The sequence below is a fragment of the Lithobates pipiens genome, unplaced genomic scaffold (genome assembly GCF_037356315.1).
Source record: "Lithobates pipiens isolate NorthernLeopardFrog02 unplaced genomic scaffold, aLitPip1_a1.2 Scaffold_16, whole genome shotgun sequence".
In the NCBI taxonomy this organism is placed as follows: domain Eukaryota; kingdom Metazoa; phylum Chordata; class Amphibia; order Anura; family Ranidae; genus Lithobates; species Lithobates pipiens.
The window spans coordinates 108,878,004-108,899,807 of record NW_027507748.1 but is presented as its reverse complement, the minus strand read 5'-3'; the positions used below and the strand labels follow the sequence as shown (position 1 = coordinate 108,899,807).

The 21,804-nt window shown below is 40.8% G+C and overlaps 1 protein-coding gene across 1 annotated transcript in view; it reads right to left on the bottom strand.

Annotated features, from left to right (window-relative positions):
- Positions 1-13,797, bottom strand: part of GRPR (gastrin releasing peptide receptor) — a 243,801-nt gene extending 230,004 nt beyond the window's left edge. Inside the window, exon 1 of the mRNA XM_077480247.1 lies at positions 13,099-13,797. Within this exon, the coding sequence (XP_077336373.1) occupies positions 13,099-13,511 (413 nt within the window). The 5' untranslated portion in view covers positions 13,512-13,797. The remainder of the gene's footprint in view (positions 1-13,098) is intronic.
- Between the last annotated feature and the right edge of the window lie 8,007 nt (positions 13,798-21,804).

Here is a 21,804-nt window from a genome sequence, read left to right as displayed (position 1 = left end):
CTCATCCAGTGTCCTGTCCGAAAGGACGTTCAGCGCAGCAGGGGGGATTGTGACCGATAAGCGTACTCGCCTAGCTCACCACAGTGTTAACTACCTCACATTTCTAAAAATGAATGAGGCATGGATCTCGGAGGAATTCAACACATGTGATCAGTAGACCATGTATATGTCTATAAACAATTTTTGGAATCAAGCACACAGACCTTCTTAATTCATTTGGCTCACTTCCCTGACCCAAAAAAGCACACCGTACTATATGCCCCTACCCTCCTCTTTGAAGAGGTTGAGCGGTGTCATATTTCTACTGGGGCTGCTTATTATGAGGGGTTCCCACCATCCCTGTGCTGTGCTGACTTCCTCCTGGGTGTTCTTATTATGAGGGGCTCCCACCATCCCTGTGCTGTGCTGACTTCCTCCTGGGGGTTCTTATTATGAGGGGATCACACCATCCCTGTGCTGTGCTGACTTCCTCCTGGGGCTGCTTACGGTGCTGCTGTCAGCGCTGTATGTCACGGAGCTGCTGTCAGCGCTGTATGTCACGGAGCTGCTGTCAGCGCTGTATGTCACGGAGCTGCTGTCAGCGCTGTATGTCACGGAGCTGCTGTCAGCGCTGTATGTCACGGAGCTGCTGTCAGCGCTGTATGTCACGGAGCTGCTGTCAGCGCTGTATGTCACGGAGCTGCTGTCAGCGCTGTATGTCACGGAGCTGCTGTCAGCGCTGTATGTCACGGAGCTGCTGTCAGCGCTGTATGTCACGGAGCTGCTGTCAGTGCTGTATGTCACGGAGCTGCTGTCAGCGCTGTATGTCACGGAGCTGCTGTCAGCGCTGTATGTCACGGAGCTGCTGTCAGCGCTGTATGTCACGGTGCTGCTGTCAGCGCTGTATGTCACGGAGCTGCTGTCAGCGCTGTATGTCACGGAGCTGCTGTCAGCGCTGTATGTCACGGAGCTGCTGTCAGCGCTGTATGTCACGGAGCTGCTGTCAGCGCTGTATGTCACGGAGCTGCTGTCAGCGCTGTATGTCACGGTGCTGATGTCAGTGCTCTGTATTACGGTGCTGCTGTCAGTGCTCTGTATCTCCTGCACCCTCTTGTTTGCCTACCCTGGTCCCTGACCTTCCCTCTCCTCCATTGCCTTCATTAGCTCCATAGTCCTGAATTGTCAGAACAATTTCCCAAATAAAAAAAAAATGCTTGTAGTTATCGATCCCAAATTCACCTCATACATGTATTATGCTATTGTCCAGGTGGTGGGACTACGTGCTACCCCCTAATAATTACCCCGTGGCCGCAAATTCGACCTAAAGGTTTGCGAAATTCGCCTCCCATTGAAGTCAATGGAGCCCGCGGCGAACGGTCGTTTTCGCGAACGTTTGTGTCCGTTCGCGTTTCGCGTTCGCGAAACGTCCCGTCGGAAGTTCGTCCATCACTATCTGCCACACACTTGCATGTAGAACACTTGAACAAAGTCTCTGCCACAGACTTGGATGTAGAACACTTGTGAATAAAGTCTCTGCCACAGACTTGAATGCAGAACACTTGTGAATAAAGTCTCTATCACAGACTTGAATTTAACTGAAGGATGTAGATAAATTTAGAGAGCTATGATACGGTACCAGTATCTTGCAGCTGGTCCAGCGATACCTTATGAGTGTAGATTCACTTGGTGTCTTTCAACTGAGCCTCCAGGCTCTTTCTGAGAAGCCAGCCTTCAGCGTGGCATTCTTCCAAAGAGTCCTCCCCTGGTTGCTTCTCCAGTTGCTGGGCCTCTCCACAGATGAGATGGCACCGGACCACCTTTGAATCCTCCTTCCAGTTACTTTGCCTCGAGCAAGCCAGCCCTGAGACTCGGAACTGGATAGATCCGTACCCCAGGCCATGAGGGTCATGGGGGCTGGTCAGGAGGACCAGGACCAAACAGACAGAAAGATCTTCTGGACTGGAACCTAAAAGCACGTGATGTCAGTACCTTAAGTACCCTCTCCCAGAATGCACAGCAAGATGACACTCCCACTGGGCTGGTTCCAAGAAAAAATGGCACTCAATGCCCCTAGCTAAACTGCGTTCTCACACTTGCCAGTAGTAACAGTGCCACCTGTGGCCAAGCAGAACTCATTGCAATCCATCTAGACTGGTACTGAAACCATAATTTGGTATAATTGACCCTAAAACCCAACTGTAGTTTTAGGAATTTTAAATCGAGAAAAACACATAGCGCGTGCTCTTCAGGAGCCGGCGCTACATATATATATATATATATATATATATATATATATATATATATATATACATATATATATATTTTTTTTTGGGGGGGTTTATGTATTATAGCAGAAAATAAAAAAAAAGTTTTTTTTAAAGATTGTCAGCTTTTTTTTGTTTACAGCGCAAAAAATAAAAACCGCAGAGGTGCTCAAATATCATCAAAAGAAAGCTCTATTTGTGGGAAAAAAATGGATGCAATTTTGTTTGGTTACAGCATTGCACGACCGCGTCATTGTCAGTTAAAGCGACGCAGTGAGTGCTGTGTCACAAAAAATGGCCTGGTCATTAAGGAGGCAAATCCTTATGGAGCTGAAGTGGTTAAAGTGCAGATTACCTTCCTAAAATGCTTAAAAAAAGTTAATAGATTCTGTATTCTTTGTTATTTCTTCTTCTTCTTATTATTATTATTTTTATATAAAAACCTTCAAACATATCAAATACATTTGGAAAAAGGGTTTTACCAACTTAAAAATATTCAGTAAGTTACAAGTTAATATCACTTAAAACTAAGTAACTAAGTAACTAAGTAATAGGGCAGCACAGTCGTGTAGTGGTTAGCACTTTCACCTAGCAGCAAAAGGGTCACTGGTTTGCACCCCGACCACAACACTACCTGCCTGGAGTTTGCATATTCTACCCTGTGCCTGCACAGGTTTCCTCCCACACTCTAAAGATATGCTTGTAGGAAATTCGCCCTAGCATGTGTATGTATGCATGTGAGTTCAGGATCCTAGATTGAAAGCTTGTTGAGGGCAGGGACTGATCTGAATGTATATTTAAATTGACATTACTGTATAAGTACTTGAAATAAATAAGTTACTGTATGTGTTCCTCACTTAAACTTTTCTAGAAACTGAAAAAATTTTGTTGGTTTTATTTGAACCTATGGTCTATAAACTGGAAAAAATTAGCTGGTTTTACTTAAACCTATGGTCTATCAACTAGGAAAAATGTTGTTGGCTTTACTTAAACCTATGGTATATAAACTGGAAAAATGTTGTTGGCTTTACTTAAAACAACAAAGTTGAAAACATGAAAAGTCTAATGAGTCAGACAAAAATTAGTTTAGTTGACAGTACTTAAAAAGCTGATGCAAATGGTTCCCTCATTTTTTTTTTTTTGTAGATCCAGCACAATATTTTTACAGTGCAAGAAGCACATTTTTAAATATATTCTTTATTCTGTCTTGTGCTTGATGGTAGCAGTGATTACGGACAACATAACATCCACCATAAACCCAACCATCGAGATTTTCACTCTTTGTTCTCTTCTTTTCTGCTCTCTTCATCTTAGTAATTCCTTTAAATGTTATTCTTTTTCATCTCAGTGAAGAGCATGTTACCTCCTCTTCCTCAGTTCACCTAGAGACCTAATTATGTCTTTCCACCATGCGTAGGATGCCTACAGAAAAGATTCCAAATACAAAGATTTCTCAACAACATTGTAGACTATTACCCCACCGCACTGAAGTCTTACAATCATTGAGAGCTCAGAAACCACAGTCACGTAATTATACCCCCACACCACCTTGCTGTAACCTTTCACTGTTAAGGTTGCAATCGGTAATGCAAAGTTAATTAGCAGCATACTGTTGGAACTTATGCCTCCGAACATGCATTATTGACTGTAAGTACTAATGTCAAAACACAGATGCATTATCTGGTAGATGGAGCGGACAAATAGAATGCTCCTTTTTTGTGCATGTTAAATCCATTTTATTTTAGTTTAATATCCTTAAGGTTTCAATGTTTTATTTGTTCCTGACTAATGCCTAAATGCAACAAGTATTTTATACATTAGTTCAGGAGACCAGAGGTTTAAGCTGAATACATTGTAACATGTCCTTCTGAGATTATACAGCATATAATTGGCTGAGATTCACAATCTCAGTAGCAAAGCCTCCCTTAATTTTAGAATTGTGCCAATGGTTTTACAACAATATAACATTTAAATCAGTGCCCTTATTGTAGTACTTGACATTATATAGAGTGATGTAAGGCTAGTAAGGAGCATAATGGAACCTTTCAGCACTGTTAAGAATTATTAAGAAAGCATTAAGCTAACTTAAATATGCCTTCTGTTAGAGCAAACTGCAAATAGATTGGTATTAAGGTAGATAACAATTGTAAAACCAATTGCCAATAAAAGGATTGGACAATGCCTGAGATCATCTGCTCAATAAACTATAGGATGCAGTGGTGGTGCATCCATAAGGACGCACGGCGCTGCCCCCTCTCTCCAGCCACCCCCTCTATAACGAATGGATAGGTTTATGCATTGCATAAACCTATCCATGGGCACTGCTGCCACCCCCTATTCAGGCACCCAGCCCCCTTTCAGGTGACGGGCACCTGTTTGACAGTGGTGGGGGTGTTTTGAAGCACCTGATTAGAGCCATAGGCTCTAATAGGCTTCAAAATAGGTGAACTGTGAGCGCCAAGCTTGGCACTTGCAGTCCACCCAGGTGTGTTAGAAAAGCAAATGAATAATAACACTGAATTACCTCTCCGCCAATCAGGTGTTTGGGCCTGTTACCCATTACCTGATTGGCTGAAATGACAGGTGCTGTGATAGGACAGGAGGAGATGCATGGAGGACACCGTTTGCCGCCGTCACCTGCTGCCCCACCGAGACAGGGTAAGTGCCGGGCAGATGATGAGTGGGTGGGTCACAGTGGCGGCATGCGATGGCAAAGTGGCAGCATTCGATGGCACAGTGGCAGAATTTGATGGCACAGTGAAGGCATTCGATGGGCACAGTGGTAGCATTTGATGGCACAGTGGCGACATTTGATGGCACGTGGCAGCATTTGATAGGCACAGTGGGAGCATTCGATGGGCACAGTGGCAGCATTTGATGGCACAGTGGCAGCATTTGATTGCACAGTGGCAGCATTTGATGGGCACAGTGGCAGCATTTGATGATCACAGTGGTTGCATTTAATGGGCACAGTGGTGGCAATTGATGGGCACAGTGGTGGCAATTGATGGGTACAGTGGCTGCATTTGATGGGCACAGTAAGGCTGCAACTGATGGGATTTTTTATCAGAATTTTTCTGTTTGTTTGTGCCCCCCAAAAATTTTGAGCAGCAGCCGCCACTGCCTGGGGGTATTTATCACTGACACCTGTTCACTATTGTAGCATGCCTGCTGGGGGCAGAATCAATATGGACTTCTTGAGTAATCATCTGTTCAAAAATTCAACTCTGATCCTAGGATAGGAATAAACATTCAAGACCTCTGGTGCAAGACTTATATAACGATGGATCAAGGATGCAATTCACCAATACCCACCTGAGAGGGTGACTCAAGACTGGATAAAGAACCCAGGTGTGAAAGGTCTGGAGACAGAATGAATCCATGTTTGGCCTAGTGAAGAGCCCTTTTCCATCTCCATGTCACCTTATCCCCTTTTCTATTTCCCTATTTGTAATTATAGCATATTTATATCCTTAACTGTAATAAGAATCTATGTATATCCGTTTGTAAAAAAAAAAAAAAAAAATCTACCCTTATTTTAAGACCAATCATTTATCATTGGAATCAAATCACCCCAAAAAGAGAACATTTTACAAGCACCAATCTTTTGTTGGCAAGAAAAACCCCAATCCTATTACAAAAAGAAAAACAATCAACCAATGTTTTGTGTACAAAGATAATTAATTTATTCCTAAAGTGAACTCAGTCTTTACTCCATGACACATAACTGAATGGTGCCACATGACCTCATGTCATTGCTTTTAGATAAATGTCAATATGTCATTGAACTTGCATTAGGTATGCAGATGATTGATCTCTAAGCAACATTTCTATACTTTGTCATCCACATGTTGCAGCACTCTGGTGGAGGTAATTTAATATTGAGTCATTCATCAAAATCTTCATCAACATACAAATGTACATAAATGCCATGTTACTACCCATGACAACCAATATTCTTGTATATTTCCCCCATTACATGAAAGCCGAAAACTTTTTTCCTTTGGCTATAACCACATATGGTCTCATTTTCCAGTTTCTTCAGTTTACTAAATCAGCTAAAGCAGATCAGTTACAACCAACATGTACAATACATACCAATATATCACTGCGGATTCAAAATCAATAAAATAATAGTGAAGTGCTTTCAACTAAACACTCTAAAGTGACAAATGCAATAAGTATAAAATAAAAAAATATATACGCACACAAAATAGTTCATATGTGAATCCTAAACTCTGTGTATATAAAATGCCACAGATGATCAATGATAACAAACGATGCAAAAAAAAAAGTGCAAACAACTGTGCAAAAAAATTAAAAAATTCATAGTCCCATAGACCATACAATACCTGTGCAATCATAATGAGAAACAAAGAGAAAAAAACTTCCTCAGATCAACAAAATTTTCTCATAGTGTGTACAGGGCTAAATCTTCCACTCCCAACAATTAAAATAACGTCTATTCTTCTGTATACAGAGCTGTACTAATGTTTTAAAATGACGGGGGTGACACACTAGCTTGTACAGTCCTTTAAAAAATATTATTTTGCAACAGCCAATGTGTTTTGAGGGTTCAGCACTCCCCCTTCATCAGGGATAAAAAACAGATAAAGCAGGCGCCTGGATTGGAAATAGCTGCTTCTTCAAATCCAGGCACCTACACTATCTGGTTTTTAGCCCTGGTGAAGAGGGGGTGCTGAGCCCTCAAAACGCATTGGCTGTTGCAAAATAAAAAAAAACTTTACAATCTTTAGCTATATAAGCTGATGTGACACGCTCAGCCTTTTGAAAGTTTATACTCCTCTTAGGATCCAGCAAGACCCCACAGTTGCCTCTAGGACAGCTAACCATCCATTGCATTATAATGCTTCCCCATAAGGTTCAGTGCTCCTACATCAGAGCTGTGGGTGGAACCCAGCAGGCTACACTAAGGCCGCGTACACACAGGCGGACTGTTCGCCCAACTTAGTCCGCTGAACAGTGTTTCAGCGGACAATCCGCTCGTGTGTGGGCTTCAGCGGACTGTTTCAGCGGACAGTCTGACGAACAAAGTCTTACGGAATTTCCGTAAGACAGTCCGTCCAAACTTGGTTTCAGCGGACAGTCCGCTCGTGTGTAGGCTAGTTCGACAGACTAAGTTTGGCGCATGCTCAGAAAGGATTTACACGGCGAAGGTTGCATTGCAGTGTATTGGACGTCGAATTTCTCGTTCCGTCGTACGTGCCGTTCACGTCATCGCGCATGCTTTCAGCGGACTGTCTGCTCATCGTGTGTGGTCAAGTCCGTTCATGCAAATTTTGAACGGACTGTTTGTCGGATTGTCTGACGAACTTAGTTGGGCGAACAGTCCGCCCGTGTGTACGTGGCCTAACATAAGCTACCTGCAGAGAATTACAAGAGGGGGAGGATACAAGACCAGTCACCCTGCACAAGGAGAGAGAGCAGCGGTGACTGGTCTTTATTACAGGATTTCTGCATAAAAGCAAAATTTCACACTGGATTACATTACAGCTATAGAGGAAATACACCAAGATTTAAATACGAATATATGTTTTTTGTATTATAACAATATCTCCTTATCCCAGAGGTCAGCTTTAAGTTGCAAAATAGATGATCACACCGGCTCATGAAACAGTTTTTGACATATTTATGTACACATATGTCATTGCTAGGAACGTTGAGAGGAATTTTTCTTATTGAGCAAAAAACAAAAGTGGAAATGTCTTTAGAGTATGACTAGCACTGAATAGCTAGTGCCGCTGCCTTCAACCACTTTCCAACCATGTGTTCATAAGACCTTGAACACACGGGTTTCTGTATGTTATAGAACAATGCACATAGCAATCAATTGTTGAAGCCTTTAAAGCAAATTTCAGTTCCAGTATGAGGATGTTGAAACATTTTTTATGGCTTTAACTAAAATCAGCTAAACGCTTTTCAAATGCTTTGCAGAAACTTGCTCTACACACTCTTCTTATAAAAAATGAAGCCAAAGTGTAGATCTGTAGTGGTTTGGTTTATTTTTCCATACATTTTACCATAGTATGGCAGTCTTATGGTCAGTTTGATCTAAATAGAACGGCTTGCTAAAAAAGCAATTGAAGAATTTCTTTATCCCAGGTAAATTTATGACTGGTTAGGTTGGCAGCTTTTCTTAGCAAATTATTTTAAATGATTAAAATGCAATTAAATCCTTGTTAATAAATCTGCAGAATCATACCTCATGCCCGCTTTGTCTCTGCAGCCTTTGTCTACAGTACAATCTTCAAATAAAGTCTATGACCCTGGTATATCCTTCTATAGGGTGGCCCTGCTGTCATGCATTGTCTCCCTGAAGCCACCCTGGTGCGTGCGCTTCCATCTAGGACAAAAAAGGTTTGGGCATGCCTTGCACAGTATGGCCTGGTGCAAGTGATCATGGGATATTTAGTCCTCATGTAGCGTGCTTAGGTACATGAAATCACCTGTCTCTACAGTTCCCTGATCTGAAAATTTGTGGGAAGCGACCCTCTGCATCTGCCGAAGGCATTGAGGAGCAAAAATTGTCTTTACATTCATATTTGCTCTATATCAGCCATTCTCAACTAGCATAGCTCCCAACTGCCCCTGATTTCGAGGGACTGTCCCTTATTTGGAAAAATGTTCCTCTTTCCTCCTTATTTGTCCCTCATTTTGGTCTGATCTATATAGTTGTATATAAAATTCACTTTTTATCCTTAAAAATGTGTTTCCCAGTGCTAAATGAAACAAAGAAATCCACTCAAGGTGAGAGAGTCTCCAGTTAATCCCCACATACACTAGTCAGGTGCTAGCCCAGCTTGCACGCTGTGTATCATAAAGCAATAAGTTCAGGATGGCTGCAATTCCAAAAATACTCTTTATTGAAGTTTCGTGTGACAGATGGTTAACAGATGGAGCAAGGGACAAAGATGTAGATGAGTCTTGCGCAAATGTTGTGCTGTGAGGTAATGACTAAGAGCTAACATTTGCACGAAACACACCAACCTCTTTGCCCCCTGCTCTTTTAACCATGTGTCACATGAAGCTTCAATAAAGAGGATTGCTGCATTTGCACCAGTAATTTTTTTGTACAATTCCCATTTAAGGGGATGTGGCAGGGGGTGTGTCCTATGCCTACATACTTTTGCTAATAGGTGTCCCTCATACCCACCTCAAAAAGTTGGATGGTATGAACTACGGTTCCTCCAGAGTTTGCTAGGGGTTCCTTAAGCTGTGGCTGGTTCACCTCCCTTTGAATGGTGCCTGCATAGTTCCAGGACCAATGCCACTTGACATAGCCATCAGCATGACAACAATGTTCTTTTTAGCTAATGTAAGGGCCATTTTTCCCACTAGCCACTAATGTAAGGGCCATTTTTCCTACTGGCCCCTGATAACATCATTTTAGCAAGGGTTTGCTTATTTCAATGGCTGCTCTGTGGTATAAACATTGAGAAAGGCTACTCTATATAATGTACTGGGGAACGTCTCCCTTGTTGGATAGAAAGTAGTCACACAAGAAACGTGAAGCATTTCATACTACAATATCTGAAGTATCAGCAGCTGTATAAATCTTACAGTGACAATGTCTTGAATTAGCATTAGCGGAATTTGTCTTCTCTTTACTAGTAGGATTCCTATTGGAAAACAAAGATCTACCATGTTTAGCGTACTTTATCCCTGTTGTAGTCTACTGCACAGGCTATTATTCTATATATAGGGTGCGATTGGGTGTTTTATGTTGGCTGTCAAACATAAAAATGAGCACCTGAGCTACACATTTCTCTTTTTTAATCCCTCAGGTTCTCTCTAATGTTATACAGCCCGTATATCGCCTTCTGAACTGGAATAAAGCCCACCTCTCTCTACATAATCACATGAAACTACTAAGGATGGATAGAATTGGCTGTAGGTGATCTCTTCACCTTATTCTGTGACCACGCTTTTATTGGAGAACAAAGAAAGTGACTTCTTACATTTCTCAACACTGAATCTTGACTGGTTCTCTGCTAGAAGAAATCCTTCTGTACCAATCTTGGAACCATAAAGAGAAGAGCATTAGCCTGAATAATTAAATCCCACTGTGCAGAGATCTGCAGCACAACTGTATTTTACATGATGGACTCCTACTGGGAGGATTTTACAGTTCTGTATGTAAATAGATCAGTATAGATGACATCACTGCCATTCATAAATACATTTCAAAGGGGTATGAAGGTTAAGCAAAATATGATGGTTCCAGTGATGGAAAACAGATTTTAATCACTACTGATGTCACTGATTTATTATACATACAGTATATATAGAAATTCTCCAATCACATTAATTATTCTACACATATATATACATATATATATATATATATATATATATATATATATATATATATATATATATATATATCTGTATATATGTATATGTATGTATGTGTGTGTATATATATATATATATATATATATATATATATATATATATACATTACATATAAAACCTGATTACAGCTTTGTAAGTCAGGTCAATAAAGGACTTATTCTAATTGTTAACTATGGCTGAATGCCCTTTGCATCTTTTGTGCCTTATCAAATAAGTCTGACTCTGTTATTTCCTAATTCTAATGGTATATATTTCAGCCAAATTAATAAGTATATAATGCAGTAAGCAAACAGATGGGTACTGAGCACCTGCTAAGTAATCACTGTAATATCAAAAGAAGCTGCTAGCTACATATGGCTCACAAACAACTTGCTTGCACTCTATAACAAAGAAAGGCATTGTGTGTGTGTGTATATATATATATATATATATATATATATATATATATATATATGTGGATGAACCAATGTAAAGCTGCATACACATAACAATTTAGGCAAAAGACGTAGGGAAATACTTCTGATATGCTCAGATACTAGTAACTGGCCACCATGCCAAAAAACAATTAAGCATTCTGTAAAACATATTCCAAAAGTCTGTCTAAAAACATTTTTGACTCTTTAGACATTCTCATTAGTCTCTAATTTGTCACTATAATTACAGTAACTGCTGTGATATATTACAAAGTGTACATGACTATGGAATGTGTAGTTCTGTAAATATCAAAACCCATTCAGAGTCATTTAGAAGTAACTGTGTAATAAACCCAATCCAAGCAGATCTTCAGCATTATAAAAAGTGACATGTTAATACTGGCCAATCATAAAACACTTTAACATATGCAGCAATCAAAGCGCTCACTAGAAATGACTAGATTCTGTCTTCTCCATAAATCACCATTAATATTCAATACTAAATAGCACAAAGGCCATCTGTAATTACCATGTATCCTAATCCCAATGCTATAATATCCATATCAGTATGTACTACGCAACATCTGATTTATTACCAGGAGGAAAAACTTTACAACACTTTATTCTGTACACTAGTTGCAAAATGTTTACTGTTAATATATAAATAAACACATAAATAAATACTATGTCATTAGCTGGAAATAAAGTAATTTAGTAATTAATTTACTTATCTATTTTCACTATTTGTTTACATATCATATAGTGAGAATTATTAGCCACAATGCGATTATCAAGGTCTTATAAATTAAAATGAACTACATTGAATTATACTAAACTATAGTATGCACAATTCAGATTTTAGATAGATGATAGATAGATAGATAGATAGATAGATAGATAGATAGATAGATAGATAGATAGATAGATAGATATACAGACAGATAGATAGATAGATAGATAGATAGATAGACAGACAGACAGACAGACAGACAGACAGACAGACAGACAGAATGCCCATACATTATACAAATTGCTGAATAAATTTCCTTTGGATTTACTTTCAACTATGTAGTGCAAGGGTCTGCCTGATTACATACAAATGGAAAGTGTTTAGGTTTCACCTCATAGTATATGGTTTTGGTAAATCTAAAGGAACATTGTACAAGAAAATGGAATAATCTATGGCCAGCCTTAGATACATAGAGATTCAGATTAATAGATAGATAGATAGATAGATAGATAGATAGATAGATAGATAGATAGATAGATAGATAGATAGATAGAATGGAAATATAGTTAGATGCATAGAGAGACAGATTGATTGATAGATAGAGACAGATCAATATATGGATAGATAGATAGATAGATAGATAGATAGATAGATAGATAGATAGATAGATAGATAGATAGATAGATAGATAGATAGATATTAACCAACTTCTGCATAATGGAAAAATGACCCTGAACGTGTATAGATAGAAAGAAAGAAAATAGATGATGATAGATAGATAGATAGATAGATAGATAGATAGATAGATAGATAGATTATTGGATAGCTAGATTATTGGATAGATTATTGGATAGATAGATAGATAGATAGATAGATAGATAGATAGATAGATAGATAGATAGATAGATAGATAGATAGATTATTGGATAGCTAGATTATTGGATAGATAGATAGATAGATAGATAGATAGATAGATAGATAGATAGATAGATAGATAGAATGCTATTGACCAACTTCTGCATAATGAAAAAGTGATACTGAAACTCATATTTTATGAGCTACTGCATGAAAGAAAGAAAAAACGAAAGAAATAAGGAAAAAAGAAAGAATGAAAGAAAGAAAGAAAGAAAAAACTAAAGAAAGAAAGAAAATACTATTGACCAACTTCTGTATGATGTAAACATGACAGTGTTACTCAGCTGCTGCATGGGCATAGATAGATAGATAAATAGATAGATAGATAGATAGATAGATAGATAGATAGATAGATAGATAGATAGTGATTGCCCATGTTGTGTGTGCTGTAGAAGTGCCCCCATGGTGCCCAGGTACCTACCTATCGGCGGACAGTGCGGTGAGGGTGAACACTGAGACCCCCACTGATGTCAGCTGTATGAACGGGATCAGCTTGCATCCCACCCTACCAAAGAGCCACTCATCGGCCAGGTACCTGCTGGCATCCACAGGGGCACAGGTGACCAGAAGGAGCAGGTCCCCCAGGGCCAGGCTGGAGATGAACAGGTTGGGGACATTCCTCATGGACTTGACAGTACAGAAGATCTTGATGAGAGTAACATTGCCGATGAGGCCGATGAGGATGATGAGTCCATAGATGGGGACGATGGCATAGGTGACCCCGGGGTAGAAGAAGTCCTCTGCTGAGTGGTTGGCACTGTGGTTGAAGCAGGAGGCGGACAGAGGGAAGTTCTCTCCTTCTAAGTCCAGCAGCACACAACTGTCCGGGCTCATGGTCGGCTCAGCAAGCCCAGCAGCGATCCCCGAACTCACCTCCGGATCACATACCGGACACTTCTCCGGTCCTGGACACCCGGGGGACCCCACACATCCAACATCAGACAATGTATGGAGCACACAGCCCGCCTGGTCCTCCTCTCATCGCTCTCTCCGAGTGAGGGGGAAGTGTTAGGCAGATAATGGGGAGAGTGGGGCGGGTGTGCGGAGTCCCGGGAGTTCCATGTCCCACCTGATCACCAATACAGCAAAGTCCTGAGAGCAGATCCTCTCCTCTCCGCTACACGAGTCCGATCAGGGGAGAGCAATACTACGAGACACAAGACCCCTACTGGGCAAAGTGCGCACTGCAGACGACGAGAGCTCCTCCATCTCCAGACACACAGGATGGAGCTATTGTCAGACGATGACACACAGTCATCGTGTATTATAATAATACATGCATGACAATAAAAATGCAACATACTAATAATATACAACAGTAATAATACACTATAATAATTAAAATACACAATATTAATACAACGTAATTATGATGCACTATACAAATATACAATATTAATAATAATACACAGGAGTAATAATAATACACAAAAATAGTAATACACAATAGTAAAACATAATAATACACAATATTACAATAAAAAGATCCCAAAGTGGAGCTTTAAAGCACAACTCCAGGCCAATTTTTTTTTTTTTTTACATTTATTTAATAATAGTCACTGGGAAAATAAATCACTGCATACTACTGCTACTGCTACTACTACTACTAATAATAATAATAGTAATAATAATAATCATAATGCACTATAATAACATATGATAATAATAAAAAATACACAATAATTATAATATACAATAATAATAATTTTGCACAATAATTATAATACACAATAATAATATACAATACAAATCATACTTAGTGATAATACACAATAATAGTACAGAATAATAATACACAGTAACAATAATGCACAAAAAATATACTGCACAATAATAAAACAAATACTATTACATGATAACAATACACATAACATAACAATACACAATTATACAATTAAAACAATCCAAAAGCGGAGCACTTAAAGTTGAACTCCAGGCACATTTTTTTACATACATATTCCTCAATAACCACAGAGAATATAAATTCACTAGAAAAACTACTGGAGGGCCAGAGACAAGACCACTCACCCTGGACAAGGAGAGAAAGCAGCAGTGACCACTCTATTATATTATACAGGAAGCTCCTGCTTTAGGTGCATTGATTGTGTGTGTATGTGTGTGTGAGAGAGACTAATGCCGTGTACACACGGTCTGACTTTCCGGCAGAAAAAGTCAGACGGAGTCATTTCATCGGATATCCCAATCATGTGTTGGCTTCAGCAGACTTTTTTTTTCGAAAATTCTGACAGACCTAGAAATAGAACATGTTTTAAATCTTTGCGGCGGAATCAATTCCTTTCGGGAAAACCGTTCATCTGTATGCTGTTCCGACGGACCAAAAATGACGCAAAGGCAGCTATTGGCTACTGAACTTCCTTTTTCTAGTCCCGTCGTACATGTTGTATGTCACCGCGTTCTAAATGATCGGACTTTGGTGTGATCGTGTGTAGGCAAGTCCGTTTCAGTGGAGCTCCGTCGGAAAAACCATCAGAGTTTATTCTGACAGAAAAAACAGACATGTGTATGTGGCATTAGGAAGACTTCTCTTAAAAGAGGAAGAATCAACATAGGGACACATGCTACTGACTGTAAGTTATGTCTCTTGTGCTGATTTTTAAACTTTGCCCCATCCACTCTGCAGATAATGAACTCCTTCACAGGGGCGACCCATCCATCAGGGGCGCCGGGCGACACATCCATATATGTAGGGCATAGATTTATGCTAGGGGGATGCAGCCACTGCGGATGCCCCTTATTTATGTGTCCGGCCCCTTTCGGGTCCCCAGGCATATGAATTAAAGTGGCCAGGGTTTTTTTTAATAATCTGATTAGAGCCATAGGCTCAAATAGGCTTTCAAATAGGGTGGACTTGGGATGCAGAGCATTGCGTCTGGAGCGTACCCAGGTGTGTTGTAACAGTGAATGAAAATTTGTTGTTGCAACACTGATCCTCCTCCCGGCCAATTGGGAAGCAGGTATTAAACCTGTTCCCTGATTGGCCAAAATGTCAGGTGATCCTATTGGACGCCTAGTGCTGGGAGGAGGAGAGAGGAGACACCACAGAAGCTGCTCCAGGAGATGACACTAGAGCAGGTTTCCCCAAGCCTGCCACTCTCTCACTGCCCGCATCCAAGGTAAGGACAGTGGGTGGTGGTGGGAGGCTTTGTTAGTGCCACGGGGGGGTTGCCCAGGGGGGGTTGATTGCCACCCCCCAAAAAAAAACCCCACCAGCCGCCACTGCCTTCATATAAAAATAGTTATGAGACAACAAATGTTACATAGTCTTCTAAGAAAACAAAATCTTCTCCAAACTTTCAAATAAGCACTGTATATACAATACAAGTTTGTAAATAAAGGGGTGGGGTTAGCGTGACATCATAGACCACATATGCCACATGGCCATTTTTTTTTCAAATACGTCTGTGGCCACATTTTTTTTCCATGACATCACTAGGATGATCCTGTCCCTTTGTTAATACAATTCATAGCAGACCTGAGAGGTCTGGTATGTGAATTGGGGTGTCAACGCCATTCTTTTTTTTTTATATATATTCATACCAGACCCTCATCAAGGATTTTCTAATTCTTCAGAGATTCTATTGGTGAGATATCTGCTTGGGTCTGCACACCTGCTGTGACTATTATAGGAGTTTTTTGTATTTGCTAAAATGCTCACATCAGAGACAAATGCCATATTCCTTGCTACTTGGCAGTAAAGCTGAGCCTCATTTGCCATTTTCATTTAAAAAAATGCTGTAATAAGTTCTGAGATTTATGCTACAAAATGCCTATGCATTAGCCAAATTATTTACTTGGAAGGCTAAAGATTGTATAATGCCCAACGAATATACAAATGAGAAACCATTTACGTTTTCCATATGTGGTTGGTGTGGTGGTCAGGAAACAAGAAGAGTGTGCAGAGGCATAGCAAATTAGGAGGGTGTATTTACCAGTTTTCACGCAAGATATTTCCAGAATGTGCATACAATATTCACACTTTTTAAATTGAATCTTGAATGACAGATGTGTGAACCTTCAGTAAAAGTTGTGTCTAAACATTAACTAAAAAAGACCACCTGGGAATTTATTAAATGCAATGAGATAAATGTAATACACTCACAAACTGGAGGAGTGGCTGAGCATATATCAAATCCGTGTCATGAATCCGGTTACAGTGTCCATGACCTGTGGCTGACAGTTCAGTCTGCATTTGGCAGGAAAGGCGCAGTGAAGTTGTGAGAATTACTGGGCATCCTATCAGCAGAGCATGGCTTTGCCGTCTTCGCACACATTTCAGGGGTGCTTCCATACCATCAGCCTCTGAAGTGTCCCTGAAACGCGTACCCCAACTGCATTGGTGGACCAGGGGGTGGTTCAGTTTGTACCTGATTTGTCCATAAGCCTGCTGATACTGTTTATTGTTTTATGTGATAATCCATCTGAGGACACTTCACTGCCCTGCCCGTTAGTTGGCTTTCACCCCTGATAACCCAATGGGTCTATTAAACCCAATGACAGCACATATTGCAGAAGCATATTAAGAACAGAGCAAGCATTTAACATCTTCATGGAGAACAGTTCTTACAAGAATAAGTAATCTTTGTTTGGGGGCTGTAAGTGTACTGACCCCCGTGTTACACGTGGTCTGCGTTTGTGAGGCCGGTAGTATGTACTGCCATTTCTCTGAAACGCCTTTGCAGAAGGCTTATGGTAGAGAAATGAACATTCAATTCAAGGGCAACAGCTCTGGTGGAGATTTCTGCAGTCAGCATGCCAAATGCACGCTCCCTCAAAACTTGCCACATCTATTGCATTGTGTTGTGTGATAAAACTGCACCTTTTGGAGTGGCCTTTTATTGTGGCCAGCCTAAAGCACACCTGTGCAATAATCATGCTGTCTAATCAGCATCTTGCAATGTCACACCTGTGAGGTGGATGGATTATCTCAGCAAAGGAGAAGTGCTCACTAACACAGATTTAGACAGATTTGTGAACAATATTTGAGAGGAATAGGCCTTTTGTATACATAGAAAAAGTCATAGATCTTTGAGTTCAGCTCATAAAAATAGGGGCAAACACAAAAGAGTATAATTTTGCTATATATTATTACTATTATGCTATTATGCATTATTATTTATATAGTGCAGACAGTTTACGCAACGGTTTACAACATTAGGGGTATATATATAGATATATATATATATATATATATATAGATATATATATATATATATATATATATATATATATATATATCCTTTTTTATTAGCAATCGCATAATGTCTGTTCTCAGCAGCATAAGCATTTTAGAGAGCTGAGGGAGCAAAAACAGCAGTACACTGACCTTCCCAGTAAATGGCTGTACAGAAAGGGGGGTGGGGAGGAGCTGTCAGCACATGTCTGATCATTGGAGGAGAGTAAACTGAGTTCCAGCACAGCTAGAGAACTGACCACATGGTGCTGTTCTGCTCAGCGTGGTCAGTTTTTAATAGTTCTAAGGTGAGGGACTGGCAGGAGCATCGGGTATTTCACATAAAGGAAGCAATGCAAAGAGAACATGGTACTTTTTAGCACACGTGTATGGTAAAGCAGGAATATATCAGGAATATTAAATGTTGGATGTACATATTCTTTAAAAATCTCAAAAGTTTTTTTTGATTTGATTGTTGCATCCAGAGTGAACCTGCTGAATTGATACTGCTGTGTGTGCAATAAAAAGAAAAAAAACAGAAAGCATGGTAAGCAAGTCTCCTGTCATTACAGTTATGTACATGTCTGTATGGCAGAAATATTTTTGCTTTTTTTGCGCTCTTCAAACAATTATGTCTCCTTGAACCTTATGCAGTATTGTACTGTAAAATCTCCCTCTAACTGGAAGTTGTTTGGAAGAGCATACACAGGGATTCAAGGACCCACTAATACTGGAGGTAGACTCTGCACTAATAGATCTGCTTAAAGAACAGTGACTACTAATTACAGGAATAGAACATAGCTTCTGGGGAAGACTATAGGTTATACAATTAAAGATTACTGAAGTGTTGCCATAATCTATACATTCCACATTTAAACTAAGATTGGTTTCGAGCTTCACAGCTGCTTGGTAATGCAATTTATCAAAGAGAAGCAAATTGCATCTCCTACAATGATTTTAAAGTTCCTGTAGTTTATTCTACTATTTCTACTTTAAAGTAAAAATGGTAATTGATGGGAAATGTACACAGGTAACTTTACACATAGGGAGATCTGTTACCAGCTATGTAATCAAAGGGACTGTTAGTGGGTAGGAATAAGACAGCTATTGACCCCTAATGTGAAGGGCATAAACGGCACCACTGGCCACTAGGAAAGAGCTTCGAGTTTGAGTTGAACTCATGTTCGATTCGAACATTACCTGTTCGGCGAACAGTGAACAATGTGGGAACCATACCAGGCCACATGCCCTCAACATTGGGAGGATGCTTTGGGGTCCCCCCAAAGCACCATGTCCCCATGTTAATGAGGACAAGGGCCTCATCCCCACAACCCTGGCCGGTGGTTGTGGGGGTCTGCAGGCAGGGGGCTTATCAGAATCTGGAAGCCCCCTTTAACAAGGGGACCCCCAGATCCTGCCCCCCTGTTTGAAATGGTAAGGGGGTAAAAAAGTACCCCTGCCATTTCACAAAGAAAGTGTAAAAAATAGTTAAATAAGACAAACACACTTTTGAAAAAAAAAAAAGATTCCATCGGTGGTAATCCACTCTTGCTATCCAGCGAAGGATGATCATCTCTCCGGGGTCCAGCAATGGCTGATCTGATCCAGCGACGGGTGATCTCTCCCTCCAGTACAGTGCAGCACAGTCCATCCATCCTTCCTCTGTCTCCACTGGTGGAGACACTGCGGGATCCCGGAAGCCTGACATTTCTTATATGAGGAGGGTAGGGCCACCCGTCACCTGACCTCGCCGCCCCTGATGCTAGTGGGGAAGCCTGGCTTCCCCAATGACGTATGGGTGACCCTGCCCCCCTCTGATGTAACACAGGTTTCCGTTACATCACATCTGTTATGGACTGGAGGGAGAGATCACCCGTTGCTGGATCAGATCAGCCATAGCTTGCCCCCCGGAGAGATGGTCATCCGTCGCTGGATAGCAAGAGTGGATTACCACCGCTGGAATCTTTTTTTATTCTTTTTTATATTTAATAAAGGACTTTTTCAAAAGTGTGTTTGTCTTACTTAATTATTTTTTACACTTTCTTTGTGAAATGGTAGGGATACTTTTGTACCCCCTTACCATTTCAAACAGGGGGGGCGGGATCTGGGGGTCCCCTTGTTTAAGGGGGCTTCCAGAGTTTAAGGGGGCTTCCAGATTCTGATAAGCCCCCCGCCCGCAGACCCCCACAACCACCGGCCAGGGTTGTGGGGATGAGGCCCTTGTCCTTATCAACATGGGGACATGGTGTTTTGGGGGGACCCCAAAGCATCCTCCCAATGTTGAGGGCATGTGGCCTGGTTCTCGTCCCCCCCTCTTTTCCTGCGGCCTGCCAGGTTGCGTGCTCGGATAAAGGGTCTGGTATGGATTTTTAGGGGGAACCCCACATCATTTTTTTTTTATTTGACGCGGGGTTCCTCTTAATATCCATACCAGAACTGAAGGGTCTGGTATGGATATTTAGGGGGAACCCCACGTAATTTTTTTTTTAATTTGACATGGGGTTCCCCTTACCAGACCTGAAGGGCCATACCAGACCTGAAGGGCCTGGTAATTGAATTTGGGGGAACCCCACGCTTTTTTTTTCTATCAATGACTTTCAATGAGTGTTCTCTGTATTACGGGAGCCGACAATTCAATATAGCCGCGAGTGATTTTAATATTTTAATATATTTTTTCCTGCAGAAATTACACTTTGTGCATGGACAGTTCTAAGCACGGGAAACATGCGCCCCTTCACAGGCATACTATACACACCCCCAGGTACAGCAATATTACACTTTTATTGTTTCACTTTAATCATTATTAAAATCACTGCTCCCGAAAAAAATGCAATTTTTAAGACTTTTTTGCATTGATACATGTCCCCTGAGGTCTGTTCGCAGGTTCTGGTGGGGGGGGATGGGGGGGTGTTCGGCTCATCCTTACTGGCCACCAATATAAAGTGGTTAGACGTGCAGTAAAGGACCCTTTCAGATGCTAGGATGCTGGATACCTCAATAAGATCTCACAGAAGTGGTGAGTGAGAGGCGTCAATCAAATGTCTGCTATAGGGCCTTACGATATATAGTTATTTCTCTGCCTTAAAATGTTTCTAAAGGCTAAAGGTTTTTTCTACCTCCATGCATTCTATGCATGTAAAAACCTTCAGTGTGCAGCTCCTCCCTCAGCCCTCCCTAATACTTACCTGGCCCTGATCGTGACCTAGCAATGTTCATGATAGCTGCGGCTCTCCTGGGTCTCTTGCTTCTCATTGGCTGAGAAGTCACAGCAGGAGCCATATGCTCCCGCTGCCGTCAATCACAGCCAGTGAGGAGGGAACAGGGGGCAGGGCTGAGCCATGTTCTCTGTGTCATTTGGACACCAAGAGCTGGGCTCAGGAGCGAGCATGCATGGGTGCCCCCATAGCAAGTGGCTTGCTTTACGGGAAAAGGGCAGAATGGAGGAGCCCAGAGCGATCGCAGAGACCCAAGAACACTAGGATCAGGGCTGAGCAGTTCAAAAACATTGCACAGAGTGTGTAAATATAACATGTTTGTTATTTTTTTTAAATGCCTTTACTAACCCTTTAACTTTGTTACAAGTAGTGTCAATTTTTTTATTGCACACCGGGATCGAGATTCACAGTGCTTTTTGGTATGAGCTGTTCTATGAACTTCTCTGCAAGGGGAGAAGATCTTTTATTTGTAACCTGGAGTCTTGAGTTGGCTTCTTCCTTGTCCTGGTAAGACCCATGTCAAATTTCAATTTTCTAATTTTTTTTCTAAAAAGGTTATTGTGTTCTGGCAGGGGGCAGTCCCCCTGTCAGAACACAATAGCTCAATAGATATTGGTACTAACATTGCATATTTAGCGCAAAACCTCCTGGTGAGCATATGCTGAAGAGTGCAAAATCTGATGCACCTCTGCATAGAAACCAATCAGCTTCCAGGTTTTAT